This window comes from Petaurus breviceps, unplaced genomic scaffold, assembly GCF_028583685.1.
Source record: "Petaurus breviceps papuanus isolate PSGF00001 unplaced genomic scaffold, PetGlider_PUasm1.0 151, whole genome shotgun sequence".
Lineage (NCBI taxonomy): Eukaryota > Metazoa > Chordata > Mammalia > Diprotodontia > Petauridae > Petaurus > Petaurus breviceps.
Window position 1 is genome coordinate 24545615 of NW_027185712.1, and position 18395 is coordinate 24564009.

Below are 18395 nucleotides of genomic sequence, written 5' to 3' on the forward strand. Positions count from 1 at the left end.
CTCTCTCTCTCTCTCTCTCTCTCTCTCTCTCTCTCTCTCTCTCTCTTATCAACTTGCAGCTTTCATTCACTTCTTTTCTTGCCTTTGCTCCTTTTTCTGTGACTCTATCAGTCTTTCTTTGGTTTTTGGAGAGGGATTGTCCAGATGCAAAAGGAAAGAGGGGGGAGGGGGGAGGAGAGGAGAAGAGTGTTGTGTACGTCTGTGTGTGTGTGTGTGTGTGTTGTGTGTTTGGAGTTGAATTGAGAACTAGAAGAGGGAAGATGATAAGCGGCTGGCTTTTGGGTAGCTAGGTTGTTGCAGCAGCTTGGACCCCACTTAGCAGATTGTTCAGAGCGATTGAGGCAACAGCCAAAGGGTAAAGGGGGTGGGGGGGGGGGGGTGGGAATCAAGAGTCTCAGTAGGTAACCTCCTGCACTCAATGCGATTAGATTCCGTCTCCATTTCTGGCTATGGAGAGCCCTAGAGGAAAGAGAGGTTTGTTAAAAGCTGGAGGTGCCAGTCTGGGGTAGGGGGAAGGGGGGGGGCGCGAGGGTTGTCTGCTCCCAGCACCCAAAGCGCAAGAGTGGGAAAGCGAGTGAGGGGGATGGGAATCTCTAAAAGAGATCGGGGAGTGGTTGCTGTGTGTCTGGGTCTGGACACGAGACTGATGGACTGATCCTTCCTGGGGGCTGTGGCTACGAGGAACCAAACTCCAATTTTCCTCTTGGTAACTGATCTAGCGCTTCGTGTTCTTATTTTCCTATCAATCTCGCTTTCTGTTTACGAACACTTTTCTATTACTCCCTCTCTACTCCAAGTTTGCTTTCTACGAGTTGCTCTGTTTCTGACTCTCTCCTACTTCGGTTGTCTTTGCTCACCTTTTAGACAGCTGATTTTATCTTAAGTGAATTTAGTCATACTAGACTTTTATCTGACGAAAACTGTCACAAAATAAAAAGACGAAACTAGGAGAACTGCTAAGCATGTAAGAAGCCGGACCAGGTACCTTTCCGAACTTGAGATGCTTTTGAATTTGAGATTAATATGACTTTTTCCGTCGCTAGAACTTTGTTTACTTTGACTTCCCTAAGTTGCCAAAGTTTTCACTAGAATCATATGAAAAATGCTTCATATTGTATTACAAAGAGAGGGAGGGGGAGAAAAGTATGATTTGTTCTAAAATAAATTGGACTTTTCTAAGATTTTTTTGGGGGAGGGAAGTTAGAATTTAAATTCCTGCTTTAATTCGTGGCAGGAGAAATAAATAGGCCGGTCTTTTCTAACACATCTATTTTCACTTCTGAGTAGTAAGGTAGGGGTTTAAACTGTGGGGTGTGTGTGTGTGTGTGTGTGTGTGTGTGTGTGTGTGTGTGTGTGTGTGTGTGTGTGTGTATACAGTGCACTTACTTCTAAGTGCCGGACCAATGGATAACAGATAGGAATATTAGTCTTCTGCTGCTCCCCGATTTAAATTTCTTTCAAAAGATCTCTGAAGATTAAACTAACCTTCCTAGAATGTCTAAAATAAATATATGCCTAGTGACACATGAACTCTCAGTTCTATTCCTTTAACTATTATTGTGTCAAGTTATCAAACTAAAAAATCTTCAATTGCACCCAGACAACCTTCCAAATTTCTTATTACAAAAGCAAAGCAAAACCTCCATGAAACCTACCTTTTTCCTCTTGCAGAAGAGTTGCCACAGAAAATGATAAGAAATTGACAAGTAGTCTCTTCAAGAAAGAACTCAGAAAAGAGGAGACAGAAATAGCATTTTAAAATAACCCAAATTAGAGGATAAAGAAAATGCCTGAAACTCCACTGCTGTAATAAAAGATAAAAATGGAATTTAGCCCTGAAATGTCTTTCTAGGTGCTTTCTGCCTAAACCTTCAGTCAAACATTTTGGAGGAAATAAAAAGCATCTCTTTGCAACTTTTCAAAGTCCAGATGTTTCCTTTACCAATAGTTATTTTTGATCGACAAATGTTTACTGATTGAATGAATGAAAGTCATTAAATTTCCCTCTTAAATTAAGGCCTGATGCAAATGTCTATCATTTAAGGAAATGCTATGGGGATTAGGTGATGCGGTAATCCAGTACAGCTCTATTTAAAATCTGGTGAACATATTAACAAACCATAATTATATTTGGGGTTAAATAAAAATCTTGCTCACAATGTCTGTCTGTCTGTCCTTGTGTTGTGTTGTGTGTTTCATAGTTCTAAGAAATTGAATTTCATATCCTAATTCAAAGCTTGGGTTTTTATTATGAGGTATTTGGAAGTCAGAGGATAAAGTTGTGTGAGAAACGTCTGGACAATTTGCAGTAATAATGAGGCCTAATGAGGTTGTTAGAAAGATAAAATGTTATTTACCAAAACACCTGATGGGATAATTTGACTTGCTGTGTTTTACTACTGATGATAAAAAGAATATTGATTGCAAATAAATCATGGCCTCTAAAAGCTTGCAAACGGTTTGTGTTTGCTCTTCCAGATCAAAGCCAAACTTAAAAGATAAAGTACCCAAATAGCATTTCTAGAAGGACTGAGTCAGTTTCTATTTCTTGAAGCTGATTTCCACTTTCTTAGAAGTTAATATTTTACTGTATGCCTTTATGCTTATAGAAAAGGCTGTAGAATGGATTTTGTTGAATTTTTGTTTTTATTTATTTTTGTTTTTTGGAAGAGTTTGTGGAGAGGACTGTAATGCAAAATTACCTGTCCACTGTAGTATCTTATTTAAATACTTGTTAGCATTCCATTAAGATTGATTTGAAGCTAAAAGGACATTCTTTTTTTCTTTTTAATTTGGAGTGGGATTTAAAAGATATGTAAAAGGAACCTGGCATTATGTTTTCCATCCCCAGAATAAAATGGGTGTTGAGGGGGAGGGTATGAACTGTTTATTTTGCTACTTGATTAAAAACAAAACAAACAACTTTCAGTTTTATAATTCAAAGACATTCATTTTAGCTGAAGATAAAGTAAAAATTAATCTTTTATTACATACTTTGATCCTTGTTTGGTGGGAAGGAGGTATGCTGAGGAGGAAAGGGAAGGGAAGATAGGTGGATAGAAAATGAGCCTGCAGTTATTTTAGGGAAATGCTAAGTTTAGTTGTTGCCTTTTCTCCCACTTTAAAAGTGTAGAGTATCTTCAGGGACAAAAATTCTAATAAAATATCCTGCTTCCCTCCCCCCCCCACTTTGAAGAGAGTTATAGTGGTGGTATGGGGGGGGATGGTACTACTTTGGTGGTGGGGGGAAGGAGGCTATGTATTCTCAATGCTTCCTAAAAACTTGAGGGTACATTGAGTGACATTGAATGCAGATAATCTAACCCTATGAGAAGGGAAGAACTGTAACCTGGCTATACTTATTATGGAGACTCATAGACTCTCTCTCTCTCTCTCTCTCTCTCTCTCTCTCTCTCTCTCTCTCTCTCTCTCTCTCTCTCTCTCTCTCTCTCTCTCTCTCTCTCTCTCTCTCTCTGTCTCTCTCTCTCTCTCTCTCTCTCTCTCTCTCTCTCTCTCTCTCTCTCTCTCTCTCTCTCTCTCTCTCTCTCTCTCCTTCGTTCCTCCCTCCTTGAATATGTCGCTCCAGGGTTCTCAGTATGAACTTAAAGACAATCCAGGAGTCCACCCTGCGACCTTCGCAGCCCATACTGCTCCTGGTTATTACCCCTATGGACAGTTCCAATATGGGGACCCAGGGAGGCCCAAGAATGCCACTCGGGAGAGCACCAGCACCCTGAAGGCCTGGTTGAATGAGCATCGCAAGAACCCCTATCCCACCAAAGGGGAGAAGATCATGCTGGCCATTATCACCAAGATGACCCTCACCCAAGTATCCACCTGGTTTGCCAATGCCCGCCGGAGGCTCAAGAAGGAGAACAAAGTGACCTGGGGGGCAAGGAGCAAAGACCAGGAGGACGGAAACCTTTTCGGCAGCGACAACGAAGGGGATCCAGAAAAGACAGAAGATGATGAGGAGATCGACCTGGAGAGCATAGATATCGACAAGATTGACGAGAACGACGGCGAACAGAGCAACGAGGAGGAGGAGGAAAAGTCTGAGAATCTCAGGACCAGTGAAGAAGATAGCCTGGACAAGGAGAAGGAGTTACCCTTATCGGGACCTGAAGGACTTAAACCCAAAGACTCTCTGTCTCTGTCGAAAGACGCCTCTGACAGTAGCACACGGATCTTGAGCCCTAGCGGACAAAGCAATTTGCAGGGGCCACCTCATAATAAACCCAAGATCTGGTCTCTGGCGGAGACTGCCACCAGCCCCGATGGCGCCCTGAAGTCCTCCCCGCCTCCGCCTCCCCCTCCCTCTTCCCAGGTCAATCACACATCCCCTCAGCTCCAGCACCCCGCTTTCCTGCCCAGCCACGGACTCTATACGTGCCAGATTGGCAAATTTCACAACTGGACAAACGGGGCTTTTCTCACTCAGAGCTCTCTCTTGAATGTTAGGTCCTTCCTAGGAGTTAATCACCATCACGCAGCACATCACAACCACCACCTCCAGGCCCAGCAAGCGCCTTCCGTGCTCACAGCCACTCTGGGGGCGCTCAACAGCGACAAAGCTTCAGAAAGAACCAGTCCAAAACACACAGGTAAACTACTTTGCCGCTGACTGCTTCCCCACCCAGAGTCTTGGCCAGCAAGATCGGGAGCTCCCCTCGTTCAGGAGGGAAAAAAATCTCCTTAAGTTCAAACTCAGTATTTCTGTGGGGCTTGAGGGATCCCTCTGGGGACCTCATCAGAGAAAAGACAAGGCACACGGACCCTGGGCTGCTTACAAATCCTGCCCACAGTTTTGTGTTGTTTCCTAAACCATTTCGGAGAAAGTCTGTGTAGCTGGATAATCTGTGAGATCACCTACTGTTTTGGATATGTGGGGGAGTCGAATAGACTAACTCTTCTGGGAAAGGAGGGACTTGAACACTGTCTCTGCCTGGGGGTGTGGGAGTGTGGGCTCTTCATTCAGGTTTTTAAAAGGTCTGCTTCTGTTTTCCTCCCCCTAGAAAGAGAAAATGTACCCAGGACGGACTCTCCTCCTCAGCAGTTAAAATCGCCCTTTCAACCTGTCCGCGACAAGTGAGTTGTTGTTTTATTTTCCTAAAGTAATGTTAAATCTTATGGGAAAAAGAAGGTTGAAGGGGTAAATCCGGAGGATAATTAGAGCTAATCATAAAGATAGAGCCAAAAGCGCGTTACAGTAGCCCGCCCCCATCAAGTCGTAATCATTTGGAATGGACTCTAGGGAACTGGTAACTTGGGGGCAAACTTAGTACAGTGGAGCTTCAAGGGCATTGCTGCTGCTGCTGCTTCTACTCGCAGGTTCTGTCAGTTCCTTCCCTTGTTTAAAAAGGGGTTCTTGCTCCCCATTCGTTTTAATAGCCAAGCAAGCCGAGGTAATACTTTTCAGTTGGTCTTTTTACTGACAAATTGTTACGTCTATTTTTTCCCCTACAGCTCTTTGGCTCAGCAAGAGGGAACACCGCGAATTTTAGCAGCTCTGCCTTCCGCTTGATTAAATGTTTTTTTTTTTTTGAGGGGTTTGGGGGGAGGAAAAAGGGGTGGGGTGGGAGGGGACACGGGGGAGGAATAAAAAAAATATTTCAGAGACTGGTATAAAGGACAAAATGGAAATGATATAAACGACTCCCATCAATCACTTTTTGCAATAAGGTGCAAATCCATAAAAGCGATTCTTCCATATCGTAGTTGGATCCCTTCTCCTTTGTACCATTTCAGATCGTGTTATTCTAACCATTCTTCGATTATTTGTTTGGTAAATGTTCCCCATATGTTTGTATGTGTGTTTTTTTTTTTCTTTCTGTATATAGTGATTTCAGATTGTAAATAGCGGGTCAGCGAAACTTGTCTAAATCATATATTTTTGTCTAATAAACTAAATGAAATTATGAACTCTTCTCTTTCTGATGTATTTTGTATGTGAAGAATCTAGAGCTGAATTTTGAATTCCTGTTGAAAGATTCTCATTTTTCTTATTACAATTATTCTTCAATGAATTCTTAAAGTGCTTGTAGTTTAAAAGTTGGCAAACTAAATGCTTGGCTTATTGCTATTGCCATATATGAAAGAAACAAACAGGAGTTTTTCTAGTATAGATGTTTGAATTTTAAACATAAGGTTTTTTTTTAAGAGTTCAGTTTTTCTGTTGGCAATTAGATTAAAGTTATTCTTTTAAACTCCTATCATACAGAAATTTCTCTGGTGCGTTCCTTTCCCACAGCATAAGTGAGTTCGATTTCTAGAGTTTATAAAATGATTTTTAAGTGGGGGAAAAATGAAAAAAGGAATTTTCTATCACTGCCCCCAAACTATAACTTCGGTTTCTAAATCAATTTATAACTAGTTGGCTCGACAGTGAATTGTGGCGCTAGTCCGCTTTGTGGGCAGAGTGGAAAAATAATGGAGTATGAAATTGTATTTTGAATGTATTTTTTAGTTATTTAGTTAAGCTAAACGTTGAGGAATTGGAAGGCTCTTTTAAACTCTAGTAATAGGCCAGCAGGAATAAAATTTGCCAGCGAGCTTTTCTCAGGGTTTAAGTCAAGAGGTGCTGTGTAGATTTCTGAAGTGATGAGAAAGAGAATGGGGGAGGGTAGTGGAGGAAAAGCAACCAGTTTATAAACGCCATGGTTTTATATAGGCATTAATCTTCCAAAGACAATCCGTTAAAACTCTTAATATTTTTGAATGTTTCCTTTTCTCCCCTCCCAAATGAGAACACTAAATGAGCATTGAGGTGCTAATAAGATACCAGATGGTTGTTGATGGTGGAAAATGGAAAGAAGCATCTGGGAAAGTCATTAAGAAATAATGTGGGGACGCCCAGTCCAAAGTGAACCGACCTCAAAAGAGCACTTGTCGGAAACAAGACGAGAGTTTCAAATAAAATATTAATAAAATCCCTATCAAGGTTACAGTAACTGGTTTTAATTTTAGCTACAATATCACCAAATAAAGAAAGACTATTTTTCTTATGCCTTTCAAATGAATGGAGAGAACTGATTTCTAAATTTGCTTATTTTTTTAAAATGGTCGCAGATCTATACTTTATTTGAAAAAAAAAATTTTTTTCTAGGCTTTCTTCAACAGAAGTGCAGTTTCCTTAGTTGTCAATATTTAGATAGGAAAATAGAATACACATTAGTGTATCACAAATATTCATATTTCTAATAAACTTTTCCAACTTCAAATAAAATAGAGTGATTTTTCCAAAAGCACTCGGAAGTTTAAAAGGGTAGAATGCTTTGAATTAAAAGTCTGAGAGCACTTAAAGTTCCATGGAATCAAAACTGCTACCAACTGCTAACAACTTGATTGTATAAAATATCTCCCCGTCAGCGGTTAAAAAGAGTCAGAAACAGCTTGAGCCGGGGACAACTGTACAGTTTCTGCAGGTTTTCTTGCTTCTTCCCTCCCGTCCCACTCCCCGCTTCCTCCTCCCCCCCATCCCCGCCTCATTTTCCTTTGCTGCCCACATGGCGTTCATAAACTGGCATCTTTCGTTTAAAAGGAAAGATTACATTTTAAAAGCATACAATGCTGTTCTGTGAGGCTAAAGCAAACAAAGTGGTGCCAAATTGGCTTAAAAGAAAAGGGTCTGGATGGGGGATGGGAAGGCGAAGAGTGGAGGGAGGAGGGGAAAGGATTACGAGGAGCTTTAAAGGAGACCTTAATTGTTGAAAGTAAGCGTGTGTAAGAGAGAGGCAGTGCGTGTGTTTGTGTGTGGCGCTTAAGGTGTGCCTGAAAGTGAGCAAGGGTTTGTAGAAGAGGAGAGCGTGGCCGTTGGTGCACTTGAGTGGCAGCGAACACATTTGGAAAGGCTCGCAGCGCCCTCTGTGGACCTAAAGTAGAATAGGAAATCTTGCTGTAGTTTATCTTCCCGTAGTAGGCTATTGAAATCTGGGAATCCTTTGACTTCATCAGAGGTTTGGAGGAGATTGAGGGAGGGTGGATGAGGAACAGAGAAAGGAAGTCTGTGTGATTCTTATACTTCCCTCCCCCCTCAAGAAAGTTATGTTATTTTAAGAAGCGTTTGCTCCAGAAACCACCCATCTCATTCGGGCTAAAATGTATAGGCTCCAAGTCTGGGTGTTTCTGTGGTTCTAAGGTGAGGAGAGTTTTAGTCCAAAACGTTAAAATTGAAAGTTGTCCCATTTCATCCTCTAGGTGCTGAGCCGGAGACAGAACCTACTAATTCTGTGAGACTAGGTTAAGTTTAGTTCTAGGGGAAGGGTGGGATCTCTGCAGGAAGTGAGAATCGTGGATGTCCTGGAGTAATTTGTAACTAAACCATTTTCGCGTGCAATAAAAGAGGGGCATAAAACTCCGTCCCTGATGTTCTTGTTCATTTATGTCTAAGGTCTCATGGTATTTATCTGTTTTACTGAAGGCTAATTTGCTGCATGGCACCATTCATTTGTGAGAAGAGTAGTGTTTCTCCACCCTAAACACCTCAATCAACCTTTTTTTTTTTTTAGGAATTGGATACACAATCACCTACAAATACTACTTTGCAGGTCAAAAAAGTATTTCATTTTGTCTTTCTCTTAATTTACCAAAGTGAAATTCTAAAGATTTCACAGGCCTAGAAGAAGCAGGTGTAGCCACAGCAAATGAGTTAATGCATATTAGTGAAAGAGAAATCAACATTTCCTCTAATTGCTATACAACTTTCATTTTCCGCAAATTTCATAGGTTATTGGCTTTAACTGTCCTCCTGTCTGCTTTTTGATTTCTTTTATTTTTATGCCCTATATTTTGATTCATTTCCATTTTCTCTGCTTGAAGTTTTGATGCAACATGTTTGAGGCAAGTGGACGTGTATGTAGTCTGATTTAAGTTGGGACGGGAATATACTGCATGGAGGTGTTTACAACAGGAAGAATTTAGCAGGCTGGAATTTGGGGCTTTTTTTTTTTTTGGTTCTTCCACAATGTTCTACGTTTAGCAAATGAATTCTTTCATGGGAAAAAAAAACAGCAAAGTGAGTGAGTAAACATACACATACATACACATTTTGTTTATGTATGCTATATATAATTTGTATGATGTAGATAACATAAATGTTATGTAGGGATAATATAATATACTATGTGCATGTATGTGAGTGTATATATATACATATATGTATATATGCAACTTCAGGGCAACACAAAAATTGAAAATTTGATTCCACTATTTCTGAAAATCCTGGTGTAATCTGTTCATATCTAGCACGCTGCAGTCATGTTTGGATCAGCAACCAACCAAAAGGGGGTACTTGTCCTTTTGGACATATGTGCCACACATGAACTTTATCCTACTAAGACTTCTAGACTATTATGATGCTTAGAAATAGAGATGGCAAGTCTTGAAAAGTAGCATTCTCCTGAAAGAGTCAAAAAGGTTGCTACTATTCTAGCTAGCCCTTCACACTTCCAAATGCACAAATTTGCACCTTCCATCTTCCCTTTCCTTTTAGAAGTTAAAGAGAGATCAGAAATGGGAGGCAGCTGTGTAAAATGGGCACTGACACTCTAAGGAAAAAAAAAATAAATGCAGCCACATAAGTATCAGCAACTTGCTGCAGGGCTTAACCTTTTCAGATGGGAAAATATTCCCTAAACGAAGAGATGCACAATTTTCTCTCTGCTGTACTTATAGCATATCTATGTGCATGAGATTTTAGTCTCTATTCTGCCTTTGGCATGGGTGATTATTATTCCCCTAAAAGACTTTACAAGGCAAAGGGAACTAGTGTTTGCATAAGTTGAAATCAGTCAGTTTTTCCCATGATTTTTGTATCTTTAAAAAAAATTTCACCCACTCCTGGATATGATTTATTTATATTTGTATTTGGGAAGGAAACAACCATTACCCCAACTTTCATGTTTTTCTTTCACTCCCAGAGCCAAGAGACAGCAGCAATGAGGTGACTAACAACCCTTGTGAAAGTGCAATACTCAGTCTGTTTCCTCACAATCCCCTCTGGCCCACCTTGTTGCCTGGTGTTAATTGACTACAGTTCTTTCCTGAACCAGCTATCTAAGGGGTAGAGAGGTTAGAGGTCCATTCTTTCAAAGGTGTTAACGTCCAGCTTCAATCATTGATCCGATTAAGCCTCCTAAGTAACTTTCTCTCTCTCTCTCTCTCTCTCTCTCTCTCTCTCTCTCTCTCTCTCTTTCCCCTCCCTCTTCTCCTCTCCTCCCCTCAATGAACAATTATTCACAAGTGAATTTATCTCCTCTGCAATACAGAGAATTCATATTCATATCTCTGTTTTACTGGCCTGACACTGATTAATGTAATATGCACCATGACTCCAAGTACAGCGCCACTCTATGAATCATGCACTATAAAGTTTCAATCGTCCTTGTAGATGAGACTATTACAAAGAGGGAGCAAGGAATGAGAGAGGAGGGAGGGAGGGAAGGCAAGGGAAAAGGAAATCAGAGAGGGAAAAGAAAGAGAGAGAGGGAGAAAGGGACAGACAAACAGGAGTGCTGCCTGGTTTTTGCTTGGAATGGATTCTTTTTTAGCCAATCATCTCTATTAAAACAATAATGAACAACGGGACAATAATGGAACTTCTTTTGCGGTTTTGACCTCTGAGACTCCCATCCTCTTACAATGAGAGAAATGTATTATTTGGGACCAGAGTCTGGTTATTTTCACCTGAATCTTTTAGGAAAATACAGTTCTCAGGCCTCAGGGTCTCAGCTGTTCCTGCTTTTCCCCCAGTCCTCTTCCTGCTCCCTGCTGCTTTTCTTTTGCCCTTCCCCTATGCCAGGAGCAGAAGCAGGCCCCGGGCTACCTAACCCGGAGGGATTAGGGAAGGATAGTTAGTAGCTGTGATTTATATACTTGTGCTTAATGCAAATTAAATTAATTTGGGAAAACGAATCTGGTCGGGAAATGGTTTAGAAGGCAACTATAGTTTGTGCGCCTGGGTGTTGGTCGGCTGGCATAACCTACTTTGGTCTTTCAACTATTGGGGTGGGGTGGGGTGGGGTGGGGAGGGAGGAAGCAAGAGTTTTGTAGAAAGATGCAAGTCGGATTTTAATGAGGAGACCAACCTCAGAACTATCCATGAAGGGGAAGAAAGACAGGGTAGAGTCTAGGGTGTGTCTGCCTGATGAGAAGAGTTTGGAGAAGTGGGGGTGAGGGACCTAGACCAGCAGCTGAGTAAGAAGGACCACTGTGTGTGACATTTCTGCCATAAGTGAACTCGGAGGAGAGGAAGGACTGAATTCAGACACTGCATCTTTTTAACAACCAAATTTCTTTTCCCTTACTTTATGAAGGGGAGGGGGGGGGTGATTGTTCGAGGGGAAAAAGAATATATTATTTCAGTGACGAGACTTTTAACTTCAGCTTTTCAGCTTCGAGTTTTAAGACAAGCACTACCATGGTATGGGGTTTGATGTGTTGCTCTGTTAGTCTCCGGCTTCGAGTTGTGTATTCTGCAACCTTGAAGAGGTTGGAGGATCAGAAAGCATCTCCACCCCGGCCTACTTTATACTCAGCCTCCTGAGTCAGGTGGGAAAGGCAAAAAAGACCGACTCAGGAGTCCATTTTAATTCAAGGCAAGGACAGTGAGAAACAGCACTTAGTTTTTGGGGAGATTCCGAGCTCCCCAAGAGTGCGGTGAGAGGTGAGAGTGGGATGGAAGTGAGACTGAAAAAAGAAAGCAGGATAGCTGATAAGTTTGTTAGGGTGTGAGTCTTAAAGGTCAGCCTTCCAGCCGCCAACTGCCTCTGCAGAAACACCCTTCTTTCCCAGAGAGTTACCAAGACTATGACGGAGCAGGGGTGGGGGCACCCGAGAAAGGTTTGGCTTTCTTACATGGCTGGAACTGAGCAGTTAAGGGGTCTCTTACTGCAAGCCAGTGCTATGGATTCTGAGACTTCTCTTGTGGTAGTGAATTGGGTCCAAAATAAAAGAGCTTGTTTGTAAGGAGAGAGAGAGAGAGAGAGAGAGAGAGAGAGAGAGAGAGAGAGAGAGAGAGAGAGAGAGAGAGAGAGAGAGAGAGAGAGAGAGAGAGAGAGAGAGAGAGAGAGAGAGAGAGAGAGAGAGAGAGAGAGAGAGAGAGAGAGAGAGAGAGAGAGAGAGAGAGAGAGAGAGAGAGAAAGAGAGAGAGAGAGAGAGAGAGAGAGAGAGAGAGAGAGAGAGAGAGACAGAGACAGAGAGAGAGACAGAAAGACAGAGACAGACAGAGACACAGAGAAAGACAGAGAGACAGACAGAGAGAGGCAGAGACAGGCAGAGAAAAAAAGACAGAGACAGAGATTCCTTTAACCTGTTCATGAAGCCTTTGGCAAGAAGTTCTTGTCTTTGGGACATGCTTGGCTCCCCTCCCTTCCCCTCCCCTCCCCTCCCCTCCCCTCCTTTCCTCTCCTCTCTTCTTGTTCTGGGTTAAATGGTTCTTGGGGAAGTGAGAGGGTGTGCTGCCCCAGGGGTGGTGGTGACAGCCGGGGAGGAGGGCAGAGAGACTGCATTAAGGAGTTAAAGTTACAAAGTCTCTTACAATCACTCACCAAGAGAGCAGCTTCGGCTCCTATAGCAAAATGGGACCTCAAGAGAATCTCCTGCTGCAGTCTTTTACCTCTTGTACCTGGCAAGAGCCTGGGGGTAATGGACAAGAGAGTGAAAACTCTCCAGGAGCTGAATCCATTCAGAAGTGAGAAGGCCTCTAAAACATAAGCAGGGATAGGGGTGGGGAGAGAAATGCAGGAAATGCCCCCCCCCAAAGGTGTGTGTTTATGTGTGTCTTATTAGGTGGGCAGGTGTATTGTCCATTTATTTACCTCTTCTTTAAAGAAATGGCTATGGAGCCTCCTACCACATTTCATTTTTTTTTTTTTTTATCAAAAGAACGCTTTAGACCTAAGTGTTCGATTTAAAGAGATTTCTTGCAATTTGCCCGATGCGTCAAAGGAGGACAACTAGACATTTGTTAGATGTAACAATGAAAACGAGAATGTCTTGAACACCCCCCTCCCCATTAATGTGTGGGGGTGCCTCTCCTCTACACAGCTTAGAAAGACACTGGAGTAAACTTCATGCAGAATTAAAGCCGATTTTTTATAGCAACATTTATTTTTGTTCCTTATTCTCGGTGTATTGTTGACCCATAGATAATTAAAGGCTTTAGTTTGAGTTGTTGGCCCCACACAATACATTGTCCTTTTGTGGCTGCTCAAGAAGGGCTTTCCCTGTGCTGCCTAGGGTTCAAAAACAATGAAGCACAATCCATTTATTTTGTTGGTGAATTGCCGCACAAAGTGAGGTGGTCAGTGTTGAAAGTTTATCACTGTCTTGTCCCTTTGGCAGAGGCAGAGCATTCACACACCCTCTGCCCCAGTACACAAATGTCAGTCTCTTTGCAGGCTGCTGTTTTCCTTTTGAAGATGCCGATGGTGTCTCTGATCCATTAATCCATTTATCCAGTTTCATGAGTGCATTGGCTGAATGAGCACACAATAGCCTTGCCCAGTTGGAAACAACAAGTCAGTGAGCAGAGCCGGCACACCCACCAACACTGGACACCACTTTCAGCTGTGTTTTGCTACTTGTTTCAGAAATACAATGGTGTGGGTAACATCGTCATATTTTAGTCCTTTTAAGGCATTTTTTTTCTCTAAAACTTCTTTTCTCTAAGTTTTTTTTTTCCCTAATATGCCAGAAGTTTGCTTTATGTGGAGAGAATACATAAAAAGAGGGGGAAAATATCTTCAGTGATTTTAAAAAAAGCAAATCAATGCTAATGAAGATTCTGATAGTAATAATGATGATGATAAAAATGATGAAGATAATGACAATGTAAGAAAAGCCAGTCATGTCTAAACATGAAAAAAGAGTCCTACAATATTAACTGTCCTTTGGTTATTATATGTCATTGTTGTGTTTTAAAAATATGCTTAATTCCAAGCTCCTTCAGTAACAGCAGAATGTTTGAAAATATTAAATACATCTGTGAGATGGTGGGCAAGAGAAGTTAAAAGGTGCTTGGTGCAGTGAATGTTAAAAAGATCTCACAATGAAGTGATTAACATTTTTATGAATAAAATTAATCACGCATTAACTCTGCAGCTCAATACATCTGAATGCCAAATGTTGCACAGCAGTCCCTGTTCTTACACCCAAGAATTCTTGATGTGTTATAGGCTTACATCAAACATTCATCTATTAGGAATTCTGGAATATTTATGAGAAAATAGTTTAATAATATATATTTAAATTGGAGACATGGGGGAAACCTCCAAAAATACCATCACCACTCTACTAACCAGCCTTTCCTAACTCTTTTTCTTTCTCTTTCATGCACAAACCCAGAGATGGTTCTCTTTTTAAATTTTATTTTATCTACAGATATGTCCAAGGAACATGTTAGAAAAGCTGTCAAGAGACAGAACTATAGAAGAAAGAAAGAGAAGGTGATGTAGAACTCTAGGAAACAAACAGAGAAGTCACCATCATAAATAGTTTTCATGAATTATGCTTTGGAATTCTTTGGCCCCTATTAGTGCTCTCATTTATCTGGGCAAATCTTATTAGGTTGTAAGATGGAATATTACCCATTATTAAAATTTCCACTATGTCAGATAAGGAAATGTGATTCTCTCTCTCTCTCTCTCTCTCTCTCTCTCTCTCTCTTCTAATCTCTTGCCACTGTGGTTTTGGGATTATTCCAGCAGGCTGTACAAAGGGAAGCGAAGGCATCTGAAGTGTCACTCTACAGCTGTGGCAAAGTAACAGAATTTCCATTTTGTTGATGCTCGCAGCACATGTGTGCAGCAGAAGGTGATATCAAAGGAGCCGTTCTTCCTCAGTTCTGCACATTATTTTTCACTGCTGTGGCGAATCTCTCTGAGCTCCGTGAACCAATAAAACAACGGTCCCTGTTTGAGTTGATATATTAATATTTACTGAGGATTTGCAAGGTCGGGGCTAAATGTCAGCAGATTGCTGGGGCAGTACTGTGGGGAATAATTAAACAAATCTCACAGCAGTTCAGCCTCCTAACATCTTTATTAATCTCCCCCCCCCCGAAACAGTACACTGAAATATTGCTTTTGCAACCTTAGAGAAGATTCAGAAGAAGTTTAATAATAAAATACTGTATTGGAAATATTTGTTTTTTGACAGTTTCTTGGCCAATTCGCTGGCTGATGTTGGCTAGTTGGGAAGGCTATGATGTGTGAATTATCACCAAGCTGTTGGGATTCTCACCTGCCTCTCTGTCAAATTCATCCTGGCCAATTCGCCAAACACAATAATATCACTCCTATGAATTGATCCCCAAACTGGAGATCTGTTTATATAGTCAGTTCACTTTACTAGAGAATTGACTTCTGAATGCCTATTCAATAGGCATCCTTTCTTTAACATGATTATAGCATGCATTTTAGTACAAGTTATACAATTCTCTTTAATAAGCTTCATAATTAGTGTTGGGATGCCTCATTACAAGTCATTGCCTGTAGCACTCCTAGGCCAAACAGCTCTTCTCAATCTGATTTATTTTTTATCAGGCAGCAGGAGCTGTCTGGAGTTTTTGTTTGTATAATGGGGACCTGCATTAAGCCCCTAGTGTAAAAATACCACAAGGAAATTAATTGCTTCTGTGTGGATTCACCACAGATGTGTTCTGTTGATCAGAATGGTATATTTTTGACATTGGTATCCTGCGGTGAGTTGTAAAAAAATAAAATGAAAAGCCAGCAATGCAAACACATTAGCATCAATATAGATTCAGTATGGCATAATTGAAAACACTGGGATTAAAATAAGGATGTGTAATGAAAGTTCAAGATTTCTGCTAACATTTTTCTCCATTTCTTTTTTTATACAGTTTTTTTTTTAAACAAAACCTCCTAATAAAACACACATGGCTAGAAACTCAGTTTTGGTTCTGGCAGAGAGATAAACTACTTAAAAATAACACACACTCCCAGTGTGGTGAGTCAACACAACAAGAAGGCTGACACAGAAAGTCACCCTCAAGGTCAGTGGTTTGATATTTATCACTACTGGTCAGGCTGGGATTCACAGCTGCAAGCCTTAGCAAGTTAAGGGGGCTGTTTAGACTGCTTGCCCTCGGAGTACATGGAAAAGAGAATGCAGGTCGATTATAAGTAGGCTACTTTTAAATAACTCTCCACAGTTTATAGATACTGTTCATTCCTGTGTCCCTGAGACTTGAAGAAAATTACTTCCATCTCATGTTCCTCTACATTACACTCTGAATACAGTCACAATACAAAGCTGTGGTGAAAAACCATTCCTCTGCATTTCTTTTCCTATCCTACTCACCTACTTCTCTTTAAATTCTATTTAGATTTAGATTTCTATTTTTTTTAATGGTATCCTTTTCAGACAGTAAGTCCCTGGACAGGAATTTAATCTAATTTTATAATTGTAGCTTTGGCATTATATAAAAGTACAAGAAAAAAAAAACCTCATGATAATGATATATAAATCCATGGAACAATAAAATTTTAAAAAAGAAAACATCTAAACATCCCCTCAAATAATGGTAATTTTAATGAGCCTATATTGTACTACCCAACAATTTTGAACTAACCTGAAATCTGTTAAGTAGGAAATTATATTCACAGAGCTAGAAGATAGATTTAGAGCTGGAAAGGACATCAGAAATCATTTAATTCACACCTACCCCCATTTCACATATGAGGAAACTGAGGACCAGAGAGGTTAAGTGAATTGTCTAAGGTCACATGGGTAGCAAGTGACAGGGCTAAAATTTGAATCAACGTCATCAGACTCCAAATCCAATTTTCTTCCCACAGGAGCTAGTGTAGTGTAACCACATATTCCATGTTTGTTGATAGCTCATATTACAAACAATTCAAGTTGGGTTGACTGAAAATCATCAATGGGGAAAATGAGAGAAAACTCACTTTTAATTAAATATATGTGGTTAGTATGGTCTTTCTAATAAGCACATTCAAGCTTTAGTTACTACTGTGTTTGCATTCTTTGCAGGGGGCGTATCTGGAATAGAAGTCTGGTTGTGTCCAAACTCCCTACTTCATAAAAAGAGACAGTGCAGTTGATTGAAATCGACAGTAGATAAGACTTTTTCATCAGAATTGGGCATTACTAAAAAGTACACTTAATCTAACTCACTGTGCTTTGGTAAAATAATCCTATGAGTTTGGGGACCATTATTTTGAGTGTTGGACCTGGAGATAGGGAGACTTCAAATGTGGCCTCAGACCACTTTCTAGCTGTGTGACCTTGGGCAGACACTTAACCTGGTTTGCCTCAATTCCTCATCTGTACATGAACTGGAGAAGGAAAAGGCAAAACACTTCAGTGTCTTTCCAAGAAAGCCCCGATGGGGTCATGAAGAGTCTGATATAACTACAAATGACTGAATGAAATTGAAAAAAAAAAAAAAAGAGCTAAACGCAGGGAGGACTGTGAAGAATGCAAAGTTTATCTTTTGTGATTTCTCTCTTTCCCTTTTGGCATGTCTCTTCTATCTTCAGGCACAGTTTCCAACTTCCTGACATTCCCCTCTGCACCCTCTCCCATCAGGTATCCTATACCTAGTATCTTGCTTTCTAATAAATGAATCCATCTTAAGGTATTAGCTGGCATTTCCTCCTGGGTGGAGGGTTGTGTGGTGTATTAATATATGGACAGGGAACAGAATACTGAGAAGTCTTCAAGACCATAAGAAATGAGTCTCAAATTAGAATTGAATCAGTCAAGCCAAGTAATAAAGGAGAGATTTTTAGTTAGAGGGGTACTTCCTATTATTTCTCAAATCCAATCATGTGTGTGAAAGACTCATCCTATTTCTAAGTCCTTGTTTCTTTTAGAGCATTGTAGTTAGAACATGTAGAGTTGGACCTCCTTTGTTTTTGGCTGCCTCTAAAGTCTACTGTAGTTGTGCAGGCATGTTCTCAATTAATAAATCTTGGTTCCTTATTTCATCTGTGACTCACTAAGCCACTTATTAACTCTGGGTCCTAATTTCCTTGCCTATATAAAAGGGAAATAATCAAGCATCTTTCTTATTCCAGAATCAATTGTGAGAGTTTAATTTCTGAGCTAATGACATGATTTTATTTAAAAAAATTAGTACACTGTCTTGAGAAATGCCTATTATGTATCCTGAGGAGCCCTAATAACTTGAAGTGCCTAGGAAGTGTTTGATATGACAGCTGTCCCAGAGGTATTCTGAACCTTGCATACTTTGCATATGTTCTGAGTGTTCCCCCAGAAGACTATCTTTCAATATACTCTAGTACTAATTGATCATCTTGATCCACATGCTACTACCAATTTATTTGCTAACTGATATGAACTTAATTTCTATGGTCCCATCCCCTATTGTCTTCCCCATTCAAAAG

General features: G+C 40.6%; 1 protein-coding gene and 1 long non-coding RNA gene across 6 annotated transcripts in view; both read left to right on the forward strand.

Annotated features, from left to right (window-relative positions):
* IRX1 (iroquois homeobox 1) overlaps positions 1 to 18395 on the forward strand; it is a 199586-nt gene that overhangs the window by 1160 nt on the left and 180031 nt on the right. For 4 of the 5 annotated variants that reach the window (XR_011166190.1, XR_011166191.1, XM_069076833.1 and 1 more), the window contains exons 2-3: positions 3587 to 4604; positions 5016 to 5088. Coding sequence is in view for 3 of the 5 variants with exons in the window: in XM_069076833.1 (XP_068932934.1) it covers positions 3587 to 4604; positions 5016 to 5088 (1091 nt within the window). In the remaining 2 variants the exon portion in view is untranslated. Of the gene's footprint in view, positions 1 to 3586; positions 4605 to 5015; positions 5089 to 5466; positions 5923 to 18395 lie in introns of those variants that run through there. The other variant, XM_069076841.1, reaches the window with a different exon arrangement.
* On the forward strand, positions 512 to 3544 carry LOC138152764 (uncharacterized). Its single transcript, XR_011166192.1, has 2 exons — positions 512 to 706; positions 1672 to 3544. It is a non-coding gene; the product is annotated as an uncharacterized lncRNA (long non-coding RNA).